At 46.8% G+C, this 21,059-nt stretch overlaps 1 protein-coding gene across 5 annotated transcripts; it reads left to right on the top strand.

The window, feature by feature from the left end:
* The first annotated feature begins 1,379 nt into the window (after window positions 1–1,379).
* PPCDC (phosphopantothenoylcysteine decarboxylase) lies at window positions 1,380–17,299 on the top strand. 5 transcript variants are annotated; one of them, XM_066635763.1, is made up of 6 exons: window positions 1,380–1,422; window positions 3,015–3,175; window positions 5,874–5,969; window positions 6,556–6,684; window positions 7,644–7,812; window positions 16,040–17,299. In XM_066635763.1, the coding sequence occupies exons 2-6, from the start codon at window positions 3,044–3,046 to the stop codon at window positions 16,075–16,077; spliced, it is 564 nt and encodes a 187-aa protein (XP_066491860.1). In that variant the 5' UTR covers window positions 1,380–1,422; window positions 3,015–3,043; the 3' UTR covers window positions 16,078–17,299. The 5 variants fall into 5 exon arrangements, with proteins under 5 accessions (XP_066491860.1, XP_066491856.1, XP_066491859.1 ...); XM_066635759.1 differs by lacking the exon at window positions 16,040–17,299 and adding an exon at window positions 8,903–10,728; XM_066635762.1 differs by lacking the exon at window positions 16,040–17,299 and adding an exon at window positions 8,056–8,254.
* The last annotated feature ends 3,760 nt before the right edge of the window (window positions 17,300–21,059 follow it).

Below are 21,059 nucleotides of genomic sequence, written 5' to 3'. Positions count from 1 at the left end.
CTTTTCATTCATGCAAACCGTATTGCCTATACATTAAAAGGCCTGAATCAGAAAGAGCATGAGCTCTCCTCCTTCTTGCTCCTTGTTGGAGGGATCAGCGCGGTAATAAATACTGTAAAAAAAAAAAAATAATAATCACTACTATGCTAAAATCCTTAAGAACATATCAACAGTCCTGATGGATCAGGCCAAAAGGCCATCTAGTCCAGCTTCCAGTATCTCACAGTGGCCCACCAGATGCCTCAGGAAGCACACAAGACAACAAGAGACCTGCATCTTGGTGCCCTCCTTTGCATCTGGCACTCTGAGGTAGCCTAAAACCAGGAGGTACACATACCCAAGATGGCTTATAACATGTGATGGAATTTTCCCCAGAAATTTCTCCAATCCCCTTTTAAAAGCATTTAAACCAGATGCCATCACCACATCCGGTGGCAGAGAGTTCCACAGACTATTGGTACGCTGGGTAAAGAAATGTTTTCTTTTGTGTGTCCTAACTCTCCTAACACTTAATTTTAGTCACTGCCCCCTGGTTCTGATGTTGTGTGAGAAGGAAAAGAGTTTTCCTATATCCACTCTATCCATCTCCTGCATAATTTTGTATGTCTCAATCATGTTCCCCCTCAGACCCCTCAAGAGACCTGCATCCTGGTGCCTTCCCTTGCAACTGGCATTCTGAGTCATCCTACTTCTAGAACCAGGAGGTTGCACATACCCATCATGGCTTGTAAACCTGTGATGAACTTTTCCTCCTGAATTCTGTCCAATTTTCTTTGGAAGGCATCCTGGCCATATGCCATCACCAAATCCTGTGGCAAGGAGTTCCACAGTCTAACTACATTCTGTGTCAAGAAATATTTTCTTTGATCTGTCCTAACTCTCCCGACATTCAATTTTAGTGGATGCCCCCCGGTTCTGGTACTGTGTGAGAGGGAAAAGGGCATCCCTCCATACACTCTCTCCATCCCAGGTCACATAGGCCAGATGCCTCCCCTGCATCCTGTGGCAAGGAGTTCCACAAACTAATGACACACTGAGTAAAGAAATAAGCTCTTTGGTGTGTCGTAACTCTCCCAACACTCAAATTTAGTGGCTGCCCCCTGGTTCTGGTGTTGTGTGAGAGGGAAGACAACAAACCTCTGTCCAGCCTCTCCATCCCCTGCATAATTTTGTCCCACTCCTTGTGCAGTGAGCATCAACTGCTGCTTTTCTAGTGGCAGCTTTCACTCCTCCAAAGGGTATGAGGACCCGGAAGTTGGGTCCTGTGTTTTCACTCTTGCTGTGCAGTCAGTCTAGGTTTCAGTCTAGGTGCCTATCGCCTCTATGAACAGCGCGTGGCTCTTCCCTTTCCGCTGACCTGCAAGACGACTGCTGGAGACGATCTGCGCATGCGCCGTCGGCGGCTTTGGAAGCGGGGTTAAAGTAAGTCTGGTGAAGCGCTTTAGAAGGGGCTGACGTCATCTGGCACTGTCACGTGACAGCAGAGAAGGGGGGTGAGGCCCCGAGGCCCAGGCAGGGACCTCTCCCCCTCCCCCCACCCTTGCAGGGCTGGGCTGGGCTGGGCTGGGCTGTTAGAGTCTGATGCGATCTCTGTGCCCCTCAGTGCCTCTGAATGGAATATCCAATCCCAGGGGAGATGTATCAGGCACTTGTGTATACATAACAGCAGTTCCTCTGAGCATGTACAGAATTCAACAGTTGCTCTGAGCATGTGCAGAATTCCCCACCCACCCACTCAGCCCATTGCTCAGTAGCTGTACACTGAGGACTGAGATTCAGGGCACGTGGCATTGCTGGCATGCAGCCTCTCTCTCTTCCCTACTTGCATAGTGACTAAGCTCCCAAGCCTATGCATGTCTACTCAGAAGTAAGTCCTGTTGTGTTTGAGGGGGCTTACTCTCAGGAAAGTGTGGATAGGATTGTAGCCTGAGGGCCCCATCCTATGAGTGTCTACTCAGAAGTAAGTCTTATTGTGTTTGATGGGGCTTACTCTCCGGAAAGTGTGAATGGGATTGTAACCCGAGAGCCCAGTCTTATGCATGTCTACTCAGAAGTAAATCCTATTGTGTTTGATGGGGCTTACTCTCAGGAAAGTGTGGATAGGATTGTAGCCTGAGGGCCCAAGTCTATGCATGTCTACTCAGAAATAAGTCCTATTGTGTTTGATGAGGCATTCTCTCAGGAAAGTGTGGATAGGATTGCAGCCTGAGCTTTTGAATTGGTTTCTGCCATGACAGTCACTAGGTAAGCTGCTCGCTCCCAGCCTCAGCTGCAATATGTGGCTTATAATGCCTTATAACAGAGGTTTTTAACGTTTTTATTTGTCTTTTGACAATTTACTGCACTGCTGATGGGGGGGCTCACATCCCCCTAATGGCCCCACTAATAAATGACCCTCCCTTCACTCAAAGTCCCACAGCACGCCTGCAGACCATTTGTGGCACACTGTTTGAAAATCACTGCCTTATAAGGTTTCTGTAGGGATTTCATCAATACCATATGTATGAAGCACTATAGGAGGGAGATTGTGAGGGAGAGAATTAGCCTGCTTGACCCCTAGTGACTAGTATGAGTGCCATGTGGTTTAAAAACAATTGAGCTCTTTTGCAGGATATGACACAGTAGGGATTCTTTTCCAGAGAAAGATGGGGGGTCCCTTTTCCTTCCCCTTTCTGAAACTTGTCCTTCCACCATCTGAGAGCCCTGAACAGTACTGCAAAGCTCCTTTTCCTAGGCTGTTTGGTGCCCTGAAAGGGTTGCTTCTGTTAGCTGCTACCCTGCAATATGGAGACTAGATCCCCACTTGAACTGGAATAAAAATAAAACCCTCTGTTGCCCATTGAAATATATGTGTCATAGAGATGAGTTTCTCCTGCAGTTGTCCTGCTTTGGAATTTTCTGTACTGTAATAAAAACTGACAAACCATCCTTTGTGTGAGGAAACATCTGAGCCAATGCAGATTCGCCACTGATGTCTGAGAGCAATAATGGCTGTGTTTTTTCCCTGCTTGTAGATAAGACGTGATTGCTGTTTAAGGCTGATATGAATAGTCTAACCCGTTGTGATCCACAACCCCACACCCGGAAGAATGTCCGCATCCTCATAGGGGTCACTGGAAGTGTTGCTGCTTTAAAGTTGCCTCTTCTTGTGTTGGAGCTCCTGAAGATCCCCTCAGTGAGTAGTTCTTTGGTGGACAGATTTGAATAACTGCTGGCTATTTATATTTTCAGTAGTAGGAAGTGTCCATTGCTTCTTTGTCTTAGGGCCAGCCTGTGTGTGAGGCTGACTGAGGCTGTGGAGGCGGAGGGGCATTTTTATTCAGTGCATAATTAATCTGTGGAACTCCTTGCCACAGGATGTTATGGTGACACATGGTCTAGGTAGCTTTAAAGGAGGATTGGACAGATTTATGGAGAAAAAGTCCATCACAGGTTACAAGTCATGTCTGTATGCAGCCTCTGGGTTTTAGAGGTAGTCTGTCTCTGCATGCGTGATGCAAGGGAGCAGCAACAGGATACAGGTATCTTGTTGTCTTGTGTGCTCAGGTATCTGGTGAACCACTATGTGATAGAGGAAGCAGGGCTCTTGGCCTGATCCAGCAGGGCTCTTCTTATGGTCTGCCTGCCAGTCACCATCACTCCTCTTCCTGCTCCTGAAGTCAGGACTGGAAGGTCGAACTGAAGTGAAGAGCAGCAGTTCTCACACCTTTTGGTCTCTGCAGCCTTTTCACTCCTAAACAGAACCTTGGGGAGCTCTGCCAAGGCATGTGTGCAGCCTCCCCAGAGTGCCTGTGAATGCGCAGGCTGGCACAGCGCTAGGCAGATGATGACCACAATGTACTTGTGGAGCTCCTGAAGGGATCTCAGGGAGCTCCAGGGCTCTTAGGAGCACAGTTTGAGAACCACTGGGCTAGAGCATCTCCTTTCCTCCACGCTTCTGTGCTATTTCCCTTTTCCTTTTTGAAATCAGGAAGCAGGAGGAGGAATGGTGGCATCGGAGGCATCAGCAGCTGGCACACTGCCAGGGAAGGGACAGCAGCATTGGATGTGCCACCTTGGGCACTGGCTACCTTCAGGCAGGCTTCCCTACAAGAGAGCATTCCAAAACATTGGTACCACAACTAAACAGGCTATCGCTTGTGCTCACCCACTACATCTCATTTGTTAGTGGAACTCTGCTGTTGTATAGGACAGTGCATATGGCATGAACACTTGGGTTCTGGGCCACCTACCTTTGTCAGTAATCTCTTTACATTAAGATATGATGCAAACACTCCCGTGGGAGATGATCTCAGCTGCCAAGCTTTTGAGTGCAGTAATACTTTTGACCTGCAAGTGGCAGTGTTCACCAAGGTGAATTACAAAGTACTGTATTGCAATAAAGTACTTTGCACTCCCTTCCCAGTTGTTTTTTTTTTTTTTTTTATGGCTCATATGCTTTGCATCCTGTTTGAATGTACATACAACTTTTAACAGATTCTTGGCCACAGCTGTAGGATACCTTGTGCTTCATCCAAAGGGTTTATGCTTTATTGCTCCTGTTGCTTCCACAAGGATAGTGAACTTTATTTTAGTGCTGCAAAAATCTTCTTAAGAGTCTCTCTGTGGCTAGCATTGCATATAGTTAGCAACTGCAGCTGATGAGACCTGGCAGTCCTGGCCAATCGCCAGCTAGTGGTTTCTGAGCAGTAGGGGGAAATCCCAAGTATTCTCTGGAAATGCAGCACCTCAGCCAACACAAAAAATGGAATCTTGGAGGCACCTTAAGACAGGGATGTCCTGGGGTCACTTCCTTGAGTCTCACATCAAGTCCTGAGTCTCTGCCCCCCCTTGACTTGAGTCACAAACAAGTCATAATGGGGGCCATTGCAACTTGTCCAGAGGCATTTTTAGAGTCAATCTGATTCAAGTTAGTCTTTTCAAAAAGTAAGTCAAGCTGCAGAAGCTGTGGGGGGGGGGGAGGAAAAACAAGCAAGCTTGCACAAAGAACAGAGTCACAAGCACACACAAAAGCAAGTCTAGAGTCTATTTGAGTCTTTTCATTTTTAGAGTAAAACCCAAGTCCTGAGTCAGTTCTCAAGTTTTTGACATGCGACTCGAGTCTGTATGAGTCGCAAAAAACATGTTTTTGTGACTTGAGTCATCCGAATTGCGGCCCATCCCTGCCTTAAGGATCATGCTGTTTTCTCGTGGCATAAGCATTTGTGGGCTAGAGCCCACTTCATATGGTCCTCATGGTTTATGTATCAAATGTTTATCAAGTTGGCAGATTCATTTTTGTCTTGTGGGGGAGAGAGAGAGAGAGAGAGAGAAGGATTATATTCTCAGAATGTATGACCAAAAGTCTCTGAAATACCAGGGACGCAGCCTGTGAGAATTCCTGGTAGAGCTTAAATGTCTGCAAGATTAGCCCAGGAACCATACACATAAAACATGTGCAAAGTTGGGGCAGATTTGTTTCTGTCTTGTAAACAAGGGAGAGTGAATGGTTAGTCACAGGATGTACAGCCAGAAGACTCTGAAATGCAAGGGATGTAGCCTGTCCTGCTTAGATGTCTGCAAGATAAGCCCAGGAACCACACACAACCACAGCTGGCAGTAACATAGCGTTCCTGGCTCTGGTGTGGGTCATGCATTTCTTGTGCTTTTGGCCCTGCTGTTTGCAAGGCTTATCTTTTGTGTGTGGATCTTCCTGACCACTTGCTGAGGATAATCCTCTTGTGCCCAATGAGGTGGCCCTGGCTTTGCAAATTCTTGTGCCACACAGAGGCTGCAATCCTAGTCCTGCTTATCTCAGAGTATATGTTGAATTTTCATAGGAAGGGTTTTAGGTTTTAACCCATGACAGCTTCTTTCCTTCCTTCTCTTGTTAGCTAGAAGTACGGGTGGTGACTACGGAGAACGCCAAACACTTCTACAACCCTCAGGAGGTTCCTGTGCCCCTCTACAGTGACACAGATGAATGGCAGGTCAGTGCCAATGGAAGTTTGACCCATTTAGCTCTTGATGTGCGGCTAGAGGTGACTGCATATGTACTCTTGACTCCCAGTTTCTGTGGATGCTGTCTGCAGTGTGAGCAGTGACCGACTTTCCTAATGTACACAGGTTTCTTCAGTTGCAGAATTTGACTTTTCTTGGTATGGAAGCTGGCTGGTGACACCCCATTCTGTACATTTTGCCTTTGGAAAGCAATGTACTTATCTGAATCGCTGCGCTATTCATTTGATCTCTGTAGAGGCAGTGTGGTGTTGTAGTCAGTGCCTGACTAGGGCCAGGGAGAATCAAGTTCAGCTCCTCACTCAGCCACAAAGCTTACTGGGCACCCTTTGGTCAGTCACTGTCTGTCAGCCTGACAGTTCTCATAGGGTTGTTGTATCTTTCTTATTTCCACTTTCCTGCTTGTAGAGCACTTCGCATGGCCTTTGTGTCTCCGGCAGGAGAGTGGGGGAGGTTGTTTTAGTGCCTGCCAACTACACAAGCCGTAAGTGTGTTTAACCATCCCAGATGGTTTCACTGAAGCCTGATCTTTATCTCAACATGATATCTGCTCTGCAGCTGTGGAAAGGGCGCACGGATCCTGTGCTGCACATCGATCTGAGGCGCTGGGCCGACCTCATGCTTGTCGCTCCCCTGGATGCAAACACCCTGGCCAAGATTGCCAATGGCCTCTGTGACAATTTACTGGTGAGTTCCTGCTAGGTTCTTCCTGAGCTGCCTGCGCATAGAAATGGCATTCTTGCCTTGCCTTCTGTCCACCATGCTTTTGAGGAGCATTATGGGTAGAAAGCATTCTGGGTCTCTATAACCTTCCCTTGCTCTAGAACCTCTCTTGTCTATTAAACCGGAATTCCTTGCAATTTTTCACAAGAATAACCCCCCCCCCTTTTTTTTATAACGCTTACTTTTTGCAAATTTCATTGCTCAGGGGACGCACCTTCTTGAAATTTTAGAAGCAGCTTTTTGACTTGAATAGTGGGGGTGTGCAAATGTGCTCTGTGAGCGAGTGTGTGTTTGTGTTCCCCGTGCCTAAAAAAAACGCACGTAACATTTCTCAGGTCTTCACATTGCCATGGAATGACTCCTTATTGAACGCACATTTTCCTTCCTGAGCAACGAAGGGGAAACCTTTTGGGCATGACTCACACCTGACAGTGGCAGTAATGCTTATACTGTATACTGCAGTAAACATTATGAAGGCCTTGTTTTCACTGAGGTGGTATACTTGTGTCTGGTCTTTTACCACTTTGGGTTGAAATGGAAAAGCGGCTTTCTGCTTCTGGGGGCCAGCCGAACAGTTCCCGGCACACGAGGAGGTGTGCCAAATGCCATTGCTTCTTTCTGTTGGGGCCTTATGTTGCCAAATGCGCCCTGGAGTTACCTGGGCAGTCTCTGCCATTCTTTCCCTTCAATGAAAAGGAAGAAGAGAGTGGATGAGGAAGTGTGGAGCTGGGAAGAGCTACTCTAGCCTGTCACTCTCTTCTCCTCTCTGCTTCCTCTTCCATTGCATTCCCGTCTTTAACTCCAGGGAATGGGAAGAGGACTGATGGGGGGGAGACGATGGACAGTCCCCATCCATCTGCTGTTGAAGAGGCTGCCTCGGGCAATCCCATAGCCTCGTTGCAATAGTTTGACTTCCTTTGCAGACTTGTGTCATCCGTGCCTGGGATCTGAGCAAACCGCTGCTCTTCTGTCCCGCCATGAACACGGCCATGTGGGAACACCCAATCACAGCTCAGCAGGTGGAGCAGCTGAAAGGCTTTGGCTATGTGGAGATTCCTTGTATTGTGAAGAAGCTGGTCTGTGGGGACGAAGGTTAGTAACTAGCCAGCTGTCTGTGTGCTTCTTCTTTCCCACAGGCCCGCTCTGTCTATGAGGCTAACTGAACTGGTCTCCTCAAGCGTTTGACTGGAGTGGGGATGTTTATCTCCCCTGCTTTTCTTCCTTCCACTTTGTGGATTCAAAAAGAATGAGGGGGGTGAAGTGGAAATGTAGAGGAGAGAGGTGGGCTCATCACTTCCTCTCCTTTTCTGTTTCCCTTTCGCTTTCTGGATTCAGAGAACAGGAGGTGGAGCGGAAGAGCTAACAGCAAGTGCACCCACCCTAGGCAAGGTGTTGTGTGATGTGGGGGGCACTACTTCGGGTGCTAGATCGGGGTGCCCAAACCACAGTTGCAAGCCACATGCTACTCTTTGACATACAGCATGTGGCTCTTGGAAGTATGTTGCCTGAGCTCCATTTGCATCATAATTAATATTAAAGGTAAATAAGATATTTCCAAGCTTTATAGTTACTGGGTATAAATTGAGAGTGGATTAAAACATGTTGGCAACCTTCCGTCTCGAAAGACTATGGTATCGCGCTCTGAAAGGTGGTTCTGGCACAGCGTCTAGTGTGGCTGAAAAGACCAATCCGGGAGTGACAATCCCTTCCACACCGGGAGCAAGTGCACTCTGTCCCTGGCCGGTCTCCCTGGCTATGGGCCTTCCTTCTTTGCCTCTTAGCCTCAGACTGTTGGCCAAGTGTCTCTTCAAACTGGGAAAGGCCATGCTGCACAGCCTGCCTCCAAGCGGGCCGCTCAGAGGCCAGGGTTTCCCACCTGTTGAGGTCCACTCCTAAGGCCTTCAGATCCCTCTTGCAGATGTCCTTGTATTGCATAAAACATACGTTTAATGTTTGTAGTGAATTAATATATTTAAGAATTTAAATACTTCTTAAATATTGTGGCTCTAAAACATCTGAAGTTCATCGTTAAGTAAGTTTGACCACCCCAGTTTTCCCCATCTGCAGCATGGAGATAACAATATGTTACAGGGTTGCGGTAAGACAATACATGTGAAGCATTTTTTTTGCACGCTCAGAAAGTGCTATGCCAATGCTAAGTATCGTTGTTATCGCTGTGTAGGTCGTGGGGCCATGGCTGAAGTGCCAACCATTGTGGAGAAAGTAACGGAGATCTTGGCTGAGCAGGGTCTGTCCACATAGAGCCGACCCCCAGGGAAAGGTTGTGTTTCCTTCTCCTGGACAGCCACTGAGCGCTAATGGAAAAAGCCATTGGAAGAAGTGACAAACTGCCCCCACAAAGTAAGAATTGGACCCAGTTGGATTCAGTTGTTATCCACGACTCTGATTTGGCACATTTGGGATCTCCTGAAACTGAACTCAGGAATGTTTGGAGAGAAGGTGCCCCATAACTCCTCTTGTGCGTTCCCAACGCATGTCCCATGCTTGAAGAAGGAGTTGGTAAACGTGGCTGGACAGTTTGGTTGTGATCCTTGCAAGAGCTCTCCTGCTAGAATAGAGAATGGTGTAAGTTGTGCTGAAGGAAACTGGGAGGACTGCTCATACCAGGGCTGGATTTATGAAGAAGTGACCTCAGGTGGATGATCAGGGAACAGTTGCCACCAGCCTACCTGCTTGTCTACTTTTGCCTTGCCTGCCTAGAGCTGAAGAGCTGTTCTGACCAATTTTTCCTTTCTCTCCTCAGTCCACTGAGTTGTATATGGAAAAGGGGAGGGGCTAGAGAGGAAGTATAGAGGAGAAGAGAGTCTGATCTAGAGCCCCTCCTCTCATCCACACTTCTGCTTTCCTTTCCCTCCTCCCTCTCAGGCCTCTCCCTCCCCCTTGTGCCTTTTTCTGGAGCTGCTCATGGCTCCCACGCCCACACTGCTAGTCACCATATTACTTTATAACGATGCTCATGCAGGTATGTGTGCTGCCCTATGGAAATGTGCCAGCAAGGACTTGGGACTGAAAGAACAATGTATGCCTCTAAACTTTGGTGGTAGGGATGGGGGTACATATCGTGGGACTGGAGCTGGCTTGGGCAAGAGATCTGTGGAGTAACATTGTTGTAGGGTAAAACTGCCAGCTGCTGTGGGTTTCTGCTTGTAAGCATGATTTGGGTGTGCACTAAAAGTCCAGAACAGCAGTACATGCTCAAAAGTTGAAGAACGTTCAACCAGTGACCATTCGGACTTTTGTAGGTATAGCCTGTGCACCTGGGATTTTATGGGGGATTAAGATGGGCCGCTTTTAAAACTTCCCTGGTGAAAGATTTCCCTTTGGGAGGCTCGCAAGGGGCCCTTCCTTAGCCTTTGCTCTTTTTGTGTCCACTGACGTGCAGGAATGCTGACATCAAAGAGAAAATCAAACAGAACCTCTGCAGGAAAGGTCTTCTCAGGTCTTGCTGCCCATACACGTGTGGGTGGTTTTGGCACGTCCACTGCAGGGAAATCAAAACAGGCCAGGGAATTTCTTACTGAGGACCTGGTTAAACCTTCTGAAAACTCCCAGGATTGAAAATTAACAGCTCCTGACATATCATTTGGGAATGTGACCTCTGCAGTCCAGAGTCAGATTCCAGAGGGGATCTGGCTCTGTCTTCTCTCTTTGATCCTGGCCAGTGGGCACCTGGGAGGGAGCAGTCAGGGTGATTCAGTGGCCTATCATCGCACTACAGTGGTGGCTCACATGTCCTAGAGCCCGTTTCCTTTATTTCAGTGGGGTCCCTTGCAAACATGGGCACTGGGTACAGACTATGCTTGTTGCACTCAGGGCATCCTGTGAATAGCTACACGCAGGGGCACTGCTGGATGCTTCTCAGTTTCCTACAAATACAACGGAACATGTTCATTGTTGCTTTTTCATCAGAGGGCTGCTGCAACTGGAGACTGAATATAATACCCAAGGTGGCTTACAGTGGTGACAATTAAAAACAAATGCAATCAATATGTGTCGGAATGTTGATAGCCCTTAGTGACATGGAACCATGAAAGCAGTCAAAAGCAGCTGCAATAAAATAATTTTTTTTTAAAGTTCATGATCCCTGGAGGACAAGAGACGTCTTGCAGCAAAAACCTAAGCACATCTACTCAGAATTAAGTTCCATTTTGTTCAATTGGGCTTGCTGTCAGGAAGGTGTTGTAGAATTTCACCATTGCTTGTGCCTACCCGCCATGTTCTGCCAGTGGTGGAGACACGGAATTGAGCTTCTGTGGATTGGCTTGGCAGTTTCCTATGGTGGGTAGAGATTCTTAACCAGATCTGATCCCAGCCCATTTAGGGTCAAAACAGTGACCCAGACTGAGCCTGGAAGCAAACTGGTAAGCACTGCAGAGTTACATAGTACATTCTGCTGCTCTACCACCTCTCTTAAGTAGCATCCTGGCAGCCACATTCAGTTTAGGTTCTGATTTTGAGCAGAACAAATAGCTGCTGTGGGATGGGATGGTTTAATCCTTCTGCCCCATGATGTTTTCCCAATCACTGCGCTCTGTTGCCTCCCCTTCCTGCACCTATCGGCTTCCCTGGGAAAAGATACAGGATGATACACAACATGTCCTTCCCGCCCATCTCCCAGCAAAGTTAAGCAAGTTGTGGGGCAGGATGATTTTTGAGTGGGAAAACAGCACTCAGTAGGGGGCCGGTCATCATTGCTGCTTGAATCCATATCCGTAGGCATCTCCTTTCAAGTTCTGCATGTTTTTAAAGGATATCTGATGGTGGATACAGTACTGTCATATTGCATTTGTTTTTGCTCTTCCTGTTTCCACAGCACTGTATGCTCTGTTGCTTACTCATGATTGTTTGCCAGGATGAGCCAGGACAAGAGGGCTTTTATAGGGTTATCTGCTCATCTCGAGTTGAGAGGAAGGGGGAGGCTGTGTTTGCAAAAGCATCCGTGCCACGTGCAGGCCATCTGCAAAACCAGCCTTGCAAACTGGCACCAGGTTGCTATTGAGCTTTCATCAATATTGACCAAAGTTTTCTGCCTCCCGATGCCAAGAGGAGCCGAGTAGATAAAAGACACCGAGCCTTCTCTCTGCGTCGCTCTGCAGATCCGAAACAACATAGATTATTCTAAGGACCGTCTCATTGATAATACAGGTTGAACATCCCTCATCCAGAATGCTTGGGATAGGAAGTGTTCTGGATTTTGGAATATTTGCATAAACATAATGAGATATCTTGGGGATGAGACCCAAATCTAAACACAAAATTCAGTTATGTTTCATATACACATAACCTGAAGGTAACCTTATATTTTTTTTTTTAAAAAAAAATTGTGCCTGAAACACAGTTTGAGTATCCCTTCTACTGGTTCTGAGTACTGGTTCTACTGCCTGTCCCTGGAAAGGTCTAGCACTCATGAAAACTGAGTCAACCCACCTCATTGAAGTATAGCAGCACATGCTAAAAACACCAGCTGGTAAACGCCTTTTCCAATGGCCTTGAAAAATGGCAACGATTTGTGTCCCTTGCCATGATTCTGTCCCTCCTTGTACCTCCACCCCCCCCTCCCAACATTTAGTCAACAAACTTGTCAACTTCTTGCATTAGGGAACGAACATTCAATGGGTACAAAGTGGTGTTGTTTACAGTTCCTGATTGGGGGGGCTCTACTCGAGGTGCCATCAGATGCATCGGACACCCAAGATTTCTGAAGTGGGGCCCAGTGATGTTACAAATCTGGCAAAGGAGTAGGACCCAGCAGGAATGGGGTGGTGACCAACAGCCGCTTTCCCAAAATGATCTGGGATTTAACTTTGCTGTCTGTCAGCCTGACAAAAAGGCAAAAGCTGGAAAAACTGCTGTTTTTGAAAAACGGACAACCCTACCTAGTGTCCATGTTCAGCTTTCCCTACCGGAACTAAACTTAAAAACATATGACTGAAACAATTCACCTCCATTTCTCTCCCTGTCCTCTGTGCTTCTCTCTTGTTTAGCTAATTTGTAAGCTTCTTGGGGCAGAGTCTTGTGCCCTCCCAGTCTGTGTAAAACGCCATATATTGTCATGGTGTTATGAAAATAAAAGCATAATGAATGGGCTTGGACCAGCTGCCCCACTTGCAGCTGAATCTCTGCACAGAGGCAAAACAAGTGCAAGGTGTACACAGGTAGGTTCTCTCCTCTGCCCGTTACAGATTCCATGGAGCATTTGGGCAGAGGTTCCGGTGAATGTATGGACGCTGGAGGCAGGGGTAGCAGGCACAATCTTGAAATACACGCCCAATTCCATGCCTTGCTTATCCGAGGAATTTGGTTGCCCGGACACAGCTTCTTTGTTGCCAGACCCTGACAGATGGATCTTGTTGCCCAGGCTTGTTTGTGTCGCAATCACTGCAGGCTGTCTATCTACTAGCCAATATTGGCATGATTTCACCTACTAGGGGGGTAGCTTGTGCAACCACTACTTAATTCTGTGTCTTGCCTCGAGTAATGTGCAGCTGCTATACCTGCTTGCCTCAAACAGGTCCTTTCCAATGTTGTCACATCAGTGGTGTAGCTAGAGGGGGTGCAAAGCCCTAGGTTTTGCAGGGAGCCTCACTGAGGACTGCAAGTCTCTTCCCTTGTCATTTCTGGCAGTGGGAGCAAAATGGAGCTGTTTTAATTTAATTGAGGCAGGTACAGGCAGAAAGTCACTTTGGAGCCACTAGTAGCTATGATAGTGACCTATTGTAACTTCCAAGCCTTCTGCCCTCCCAACTAGATGCTTTGAATTTGAATTTTTTTCTTTGGTTTTCCTTGGATCCCAGAAGCCAGATTCAAATTTCAACCCTGCCTTGTCTGGAACATGGGTGGAATACTGAGCAGCACATGCACTGTTGAATTTTGGGTGTGTGTAAAAGCAACCTAAAATGTAAATTATGCCATTTCGTGACTAGTTCTGCCTCCCGAAGCCAGCATTTGGCAAGTGGCTCCGCCTTTTCAGGTCACCATTTTGCAACACACACACCAGCTCACAGAGGCATACCCTTGATTTAGGGCAGCAGTGTCCAAAGTGAAGACCACTGCGCACTGGGAATGCCTTCCTTGTGCAACTGGTGCTTCCCATTCTAGTGTGCCATGGCTCTTCATGTCCCCTGATCAGGATGACACAATGCTCTGGGCAGTCAAGTCTATGGTGCAGTGCCGCAGCGCCAGGATTTCCAGGCAGACGCAACTACTCAGAGCATCGCGTCATCCCAATTGGCGCACCGAAAGGGTTGACGGCTTGTCCCAAACCCTGGATCTGGCCCCTGGGCCAGGGTTTGGAGGAGCGTGATTTAGGGCATAATTTCTACCCTGCCTCCTAATGAAATTATTTTCAGGCTTGCTCACAAATTTTAAAAACCAATAAAATAAACCAGACATTGCAAAATAGTATTATAAACAAAAGCACAACATTTAAAAGCAGAAGAATAAACTGCAATAAAGCACTAAAAGCAACTTGTAGATAAAAACATTGGATCCTGTTTTTAAAAGGCTTGGCAAATAAAACTATTTTCAACTGACACTTCAAACACATATAGGTGAGCGTCAGGTGCACAACCTGGACAGTCGCAGCCTAGACACTGGGCAATTTTTAATCTATTAATCTAATCAATTAATTTACAAAAAGTCACAGCCTATATACAGATAGTTTTCACAAATAAAATGGTCAGCTCTGCAGAACTTTTAGTTGTTAATTAAACCTATAAGACAAGTCTATCAGTGACTTGGCCACAACTTCTAAATAGAACCTCCATGGTTAGAGGCAGTACAGCCCAGAATATCAGTTGCTGTGGGGTAACAGCTACGGAATGTCCTCACGCCCTGTTATAGACTTCCCAGCCCCACAGTGCAACCATATGCATATTTATTTAGAAGTAAGTTCCATTCTGTTCAATGCATCTTGCACCCAGGAAAGTGTGCATAGAATTGTGGCCTAAGCCACTGTTGGAAACAGTAGAGCTAGATGGAACTTTGGCCTGATCCAGCTGTGTGCTTATGTTCTTAGCCATTTTAGCTAAATTGAACCTCCATGGTCAAAGTGAGTCTACCAGCACTCTTATGTTCTTACTTTTTTTTTTGGAGGGGTTTGTTCGAGAATCCTGTATATTGAATGGGCAAAATGCAATGACTAGCAAACCCTATTCTTAGGAGCTCTCTGAAGTACAGTTGGACCTCAGGATCTATGAGGGATCTATTCCCGGACCCCCTGTGGGTACTGAAACCCGCAGATAAGCAAACCCATAGGTCAGTCCTGTATTACCTTCAGATGCAACCAGAGATGTACTCCAGTTGCATATGGAGGTGTTTCTCCATCTCAGAAAGTCCTCCCAGGCAAGTCCTCCGATCACATCTGGGAGCTTAAATCTGGCCCTCCACCATGGGTTCCGAACCCATGGTGTGTTAAATCCACAGGTCCAGAATTCACAGATAAGGGGAACAGACCTGTACACAGAAACTAGTGAGAATTCTCCTGGTCAGGAGTGGGAAGTGCTTTAATGGAGGTGGCATGAAGACGGGCCATTGTGGGTAAGAAAAGAAGAAGTAAGAGGAATTGAAACAAAGGCTGCACTTAGGTGTATCCTTCTGTTAACCAAGTTTTTAAAGCCACTCCTCCTGAAGGACAGCATTGTAACAGAGCTTTTAAATCTAGAAAGCAGTATAAACATGAGTGGTTTTGAGCATGAGTGGTTTTCCACTGTATGGTATGTATGAAAGAAGCCCTCTTTTGAGAGAACAATGTATTTCCCAGCGAATTAAATTATGACAGTTGGCTTCAGCTGAACACCTGGCATTAACGCTTACAGTTTCCATATAAGGACATACCCTAGAAGGTTCCTGTGATATAGTATAAATAGAGGGAGTCAGCTTTGCGCCGACAGAGCAGTCTGTGCCGTTCATGGTATTTGCCACATCCTCTGCTCTCCCACTCTGCTCTCTTTTAATTAATACAGTTTTGTTGTAGTGTTAATGTTCTCCCTGTGTGGTCATTTGTCCTGGGCACACCAGGGTAACTACACACCCTAAGGGTGTTTCCAAAAGAATTGGGTACCACTTCTTTGCGAGCAAGTCCTACACCCAGTATTTGAGAGAATGAGATTTTGAGGAAACTTGTGTAAAAGGGGAACTGTCCATTTCATAAGCCCACAATGAGTGTCGAGGAAGAAGTGAAACTGGCTGTAATCACGGTTGTTACTGGTGACTCGGCACTATGGGAAAGTCGGTTTGAACTTCCTCACCCCATAATATTGCTTTGAGCTTCACTTTTTTTTATCTTGTCACTTTTCAGGTCCTAACAATTCAGTCCTGCTGCAGAGGCTTTGGTGAGTGGTTGGGCCTGAAAGGAGAGACTGCGGTCCAAAAAGGTACTGGCATTTAGATACCAGGGATGGGCGACTTGACTCAGACTTGAGTCGCTGAACACGTTTTGCAGGACACATGTGGGCTCGCATCACATGTGTTTTGAAACTGGAAGTAGAAGATTTTCTTAGGAATAAGTGGAGATTCGGAAACTGCACTGCTGTGCTCACTCAAAGAACTGCAGAGCTCTTGTTTACAGATGGGATGAGGAGTGTTAAATGAGAACTTTGACACCCGCACACCCTGCCAGCAGCTCCGTAGTTTCTGTGGAGCCGCACCTCATTTGTTTATGAAAAAGACTCGGACTCAAGTCAGAGTCCCAAAAAAGGCTCTGGCTGAGTCCCGAAGACCGTCCATTAAGACTCAGGCACGAGTCGGGTCAAAGGGAATGGAGACTCGGAACTCGACTCAAGTCTTGCCACAGTGGATTGGCACATCCCTTTTAGATACCTCAGGCCCACATCCTAACCAACTTTCCAGCACTAGCATAGCTGTGCCAATGGGACATGCGCTGCATCCTGCAGTTGGGTAGCACTTATGGAGGTCTCCTCAAAGTAAGGGAATGTTTGTTCCCTTACCTAGGAGCTGCATTACCCTTATGTCAGTGCTGTTAAGTGGGTTAGGATTGCGTTCTCAGTTATGTAAGGGTCTGAGTTGATTATTTTGGTTAGTTATACAATAAACAGGTCTTGTTGGAAGGCTGAAGTGTGGCACCTGAGTAAACCTATAACTGTCTCCCCACTCATCCGCCTGCTTTCCTATGGCACTTCCTCTGTCTTGTCTGTCCTTGATTCCCCTTTAACTCTCTCATCCCATTTACATGTCACTCTTTGCTGCTCCACTTCTTCCCAGTGGCCTGGAAGGAGAAAAGGGGCAAAAGAAGAGCTCTGTACTCTGACCTCCATTGGGTGCTCACTCACCCAGCTCTTTTGCCTGCTGGGATCTTGATGGTGGGTTCCATCTTGCGGGTGGAGCCTACTTGGGCATTTGCTCTGGCCTATGAAAGTCAGAATATAAATATTTTATTTAAAGTAAATAAATTTGAGGTGTGGCCTGGCTATTGACAAGTTGGAGACTGTTGCTCTCTGACATACTAATTTTTTTATTTCGTGTCCAAGGAATATGGACTCAGAGCAAGGAGATCTGGGTTCAAATTCCTTCATTTGGCCACAATGCTTACTGGGTAGTCTTAGGCCAGTCACACTCAATCTAGCCTACCACAGACCAAAGCCTTGAGGTTATGGGAGGAAGGGTGGAATAAAACAAAATGCAATAAATAATTTTATCAAGTGAGCCTCCATCTGTGATCTGCCTTTAGTGCATCAAGCCATGGGTTTGTCACTTTAGTCAAAACAAGGCCTTATTTTAGCTCTTTCAGAACCACATTGTGGCAAAAGGAGACATCTGAGGGAAGAGGAAGGAAGCAAACATGCCTGCCTAAGCACACCACATGTAGCGTATATTTTTGCCCATGCAGAACTGGTGCCCAGTTGCTGGAGGTCTAGGTATAAATCACTAAGCTAAGCCCCTTGGCATGTTGGGACTAGGGTTGCCAGTTTGTCCTGACTGACTGTGTTTAACCTGCTTTATCTCAGTTCAGTTCAGTTCAGTTCAGTAAGACCTTTATTGGCATAAAATACAGAGAAAGAACAGAACAGAACAGGAATATACAAAGACAACACAACACAACATAAGCATAAGCATCAGTCACTGCCCAGAGTCCCAGGGCTCTGCCTGGCTATTACCCCAGATAAAAAGGAAGCAACATTATCCAGAGTCTCAGGATCAGGAGTGGAAAGGAGAGACTGAAGCATGGTTGAATCCTCCCAGCCCTGCATCCTAGCTAGCAATGGACCTAGAAATTTCTTGCGTGACACATCATGTAGCGGGCAGCAAAAAAAGGTATGCATTAAAGTCTCAACGCAATCCCTACCACACTTGCATTTCCTCTCTAAGTAGGGGATACCGCTGAACCTGCCCGTTAACAAGGCTGAAGGAAGAGTGTTACACCTTGCCAGTGTGAAAGCTCTCTGGGCCTGTGGGCACACCAGGTGGTAAAAGAAGGAGGCAGGTTTCCCAAAACTGACTGGAATATGAAGATGGAGTGGAGAACATGTGGTTCTGGCGGCACTAAACAGCTCTTGTTATTCGATATCCAGAATTCTTCCTTTGACAGTTCTGTAAGCTGCATCACAACCAATCATACCTAACTGTTTAACCTGCTTTATCTCAAGCGGGCAGCAAAGGTGACTTTCAGACCTTTGGGGGGGGATGTTGCTGGACTCCTCCCCTTTATCACTGGGTCCTGCGCTGCTACCAGATTCCACCTTTTCAACTTTTCAAGGGTTGTCCATCTCATGGCATCACTGGGGCCTGTTTTGTGAGATTGCCAGGCCTCAGCTCAGAAATCTCTCATTTGCCAACCCTTGTGGAGACACAGCAGCATCCCAAGCTTATTGGTTGTGGGCAGTGTCTTCTCACCAGCTCCACTGGTGAAAGCAGGGGGATGTCAGTGGTGGTTTTTCTCCTCCCAAACAACCATGGGAGCTTCGCCTAGAGCAGGGATGTCAAACTCCTTTCATACAGAAGGCTGAAATTAGCATTCATGGCTTCTGTTGAGGGCCGGAAGTGACATCATTAAGCAGAAAGTGACATCATTGAGCAGATTTTGGTGTGGGGAGGCACCCATTTCTGTCTTCTACTTGCCTTCCACTCTCTGGATTGGAAAAGGAAGAGTGGTCAGAGAGGAAGAGGAGAAGTGGAGTAGAGTGCTGAGCTAGAGCACTGGCAAGTGGGAGGAGCAGAGGCTGGCCCATGATGAGGAAGAGGTATGCTGCCTCATCAGGTAAGAGGCATGCCCTCTCAGGAGGTCTTGCCCCAACCCTGCACTCTGAACACTAAGGTCCTCAAAAGTGGCCCCATTCCATCCAACAGTCTTATAAAGTTTGATCCATACATACAAGAAACAGCACCCTCTCAGCCGGGGTACCCCACTGATGATTACAATTTAATGGTTGCTGTTTTATTATGTTAGTCACCTTTGAATTGCTCCTTTATTTAAAACAGTGGTTACCAACTCTTAGGAGCCCAAGGACCACTGAGGCAAAAATTGGCATCATTGTGGACTACAAACAACACCCCCTGACACACACAAGAAATGCAATTAAATTTGGTAGTCCGTGGGCTCCTAAAGGTTGTACTCAGTGGGATACTGGAAGTGCTGGCTATAGGCAGTCTGTCTCTGCCCTCTCTGGTGGTCTGAAGGGGAGCACTGGCTTGATGAGACGCTGGAAGTGATCAAAGGCAATCTTTTTGCCCCTGAGACCTCGTGGACCACTTCTCAGGGTCTTGCAGACCACCTGTTTCCACGGACCACAGGTTGGAAACCACTGTTTAAAATGTTGACTTTTAACCTCCTTCAGGTTACTGAGAAGGACATCTGCAAGAGGGATCTGAAGGCCTTAGGAGTGGACCTCAACAGGTGGGAAACCCTGGCCTCTGAGCCCACTTGGGGACAGGCTGTGCAGCATGGCCTTTCCCAGTTTGAAGAGACACTTGGCCAACAGACTGAGGCAAAGAGGAAAGAAGGAAGGCCCATAGCCAGGGAGACAGACCAGGGACAGACTGCACTTGCTCCCAGCGTGGAAGGGATTGTCACTCCCGAATTGGCCTTTTCAGCCACACTAGACGCTGTTCCAGAACCACCATTCAGAGCGCGATACCACAGTCTTTCGAGACTGAAGGTTGCCAACAATGAATGAATTGTGGGTTCTTATGAGTGGATTTTTTTAAAAAAAATTTTTAATAGGCTGCCCTGATGGTACATTGCCCTGTGGCAGATTTTTATTTATTTCAATACTGTACTTTCTGATCAACACTGTACAAATGGGAAACCTTCAGTGTTGATCCTGACAGACTGTACCTACTTTCCAAGGGGTTAACAGCTGATGAAACACCAAGACCTGGTTGCTTTGCCTCCAGGGAAGCGACCTGAGCTGGCAATTCTTTGGGGGGGAACCAGAGAGAATCCCGCAAGACTTTGAGAATGACAGAGTGCTCCATCTCTAATTGCTACCCTGCCTCTGCCAGGCAGTCGAACTGTACCTGTAATTAATCACCCCACAGGACCGGGCTTAAAATATAGCTCCTTGACACCGAGTACAAATGGGAGACATTTTTGAAAGCCAGCACAGAGCTCTTGAATTCAGTTGGTGCACGCGAGGCCACTTCAAACCTGCAGAGTTCTCTCTGCGTCCTGAGGTGAGACAGCCCCAGGAAAGGACTGTACCACATCTGGAACAGCATAGCTGAAGTATCCCTCAAGCCCAAACTACACTCATACATGCCTGTGAATTAATAGCACTTAGAATATTTGTATCCTGCTTTTCAACAAGAAAAACTCTTCAAAGTGGTTTACGTAGCAGTGGAAAAATAAAATAATTTCCTGTCCCAAAGGGGCTCACGTTTAAAAAATGAAAAATTCTCAGGTGATCTAAACCCAAACCAGTGCAGCTGAATAAAGGGTAAGTTTGTATGGAACAAAGACACTTCATTTGTGCATTGTGTGGCTGTTTCTTTTGGCTCCGTTTCCAGAGCTATACTGCCCTGTCTTCAATTTCCACCATCTAGTTCAGCCAGCAAGCGCCCATCTTCAAAGAGTGACTCAAAATGTCAACTGGTGTAAGCTTTTACCACCTTGCCACTAATGCCACAATCTCTCCAAAGTATCTTACTGAACTTCTGACGGGCCTTTCCAGACATTGCAGTACTTGTGGAAATGCTACTTTACTACATTAGATTAAGGAACTCCTTGCCACTTGAGATTCCAAGAGTACCTCCACTCTGTATACCTGGTTCTTCAGTAGGCCGTAGGGCTAAGTAGGAATTTGAACCCAGAACTCCTAGTTGGATATTTTACCCACTTCTATCATGTATGGAATATGGTTACG

Source organism: Tiliqua scincoides, chromosome 8, assembly GCF_035046505.1.
Source record: "Tiliqua scincoides isolate rTilSci1 chromosome 8, rTilSci1.hap2, whole genome shotgun sequence".
Classification (NCBI taxonomy): Eukaryota; Metazoa; Chordata; class Lepidosauria; order Squamata; family Scincidae; genus Tiliqua; species Tiliqua scincoides.
The sequence above is the reverse complement of the archived record's forward strand: the minus strand, read 5'-3'. Positions and strand labels throughout refer to the sequence as shown.

Excerpts from the sequence above, each read along its gene's own strand:
- PPCDC (XM_066635759.1), top strand. The coding sequence starts at position 3,044 with ATGAATAGTCTAACCCGTTGTGATCCACAACCCCACACCCGGAAGAAT. Across the intron at positions 5,970-6,555 it reads GTGACACAGATGAATGGCAG|CTGTGGAAAGGGCGCACGGA; the intron begins GTCAGTGCCAAT and ends TCTGCTCTGCAG. Across the intron at positions 6,685-7,643 it reads GCCTCTGTGACAATTTACTG|ACTTGTGTCATCCGTGCCTG; the intron begins GTGAGTTCCTGC and ends CTTCCTTTGCAG.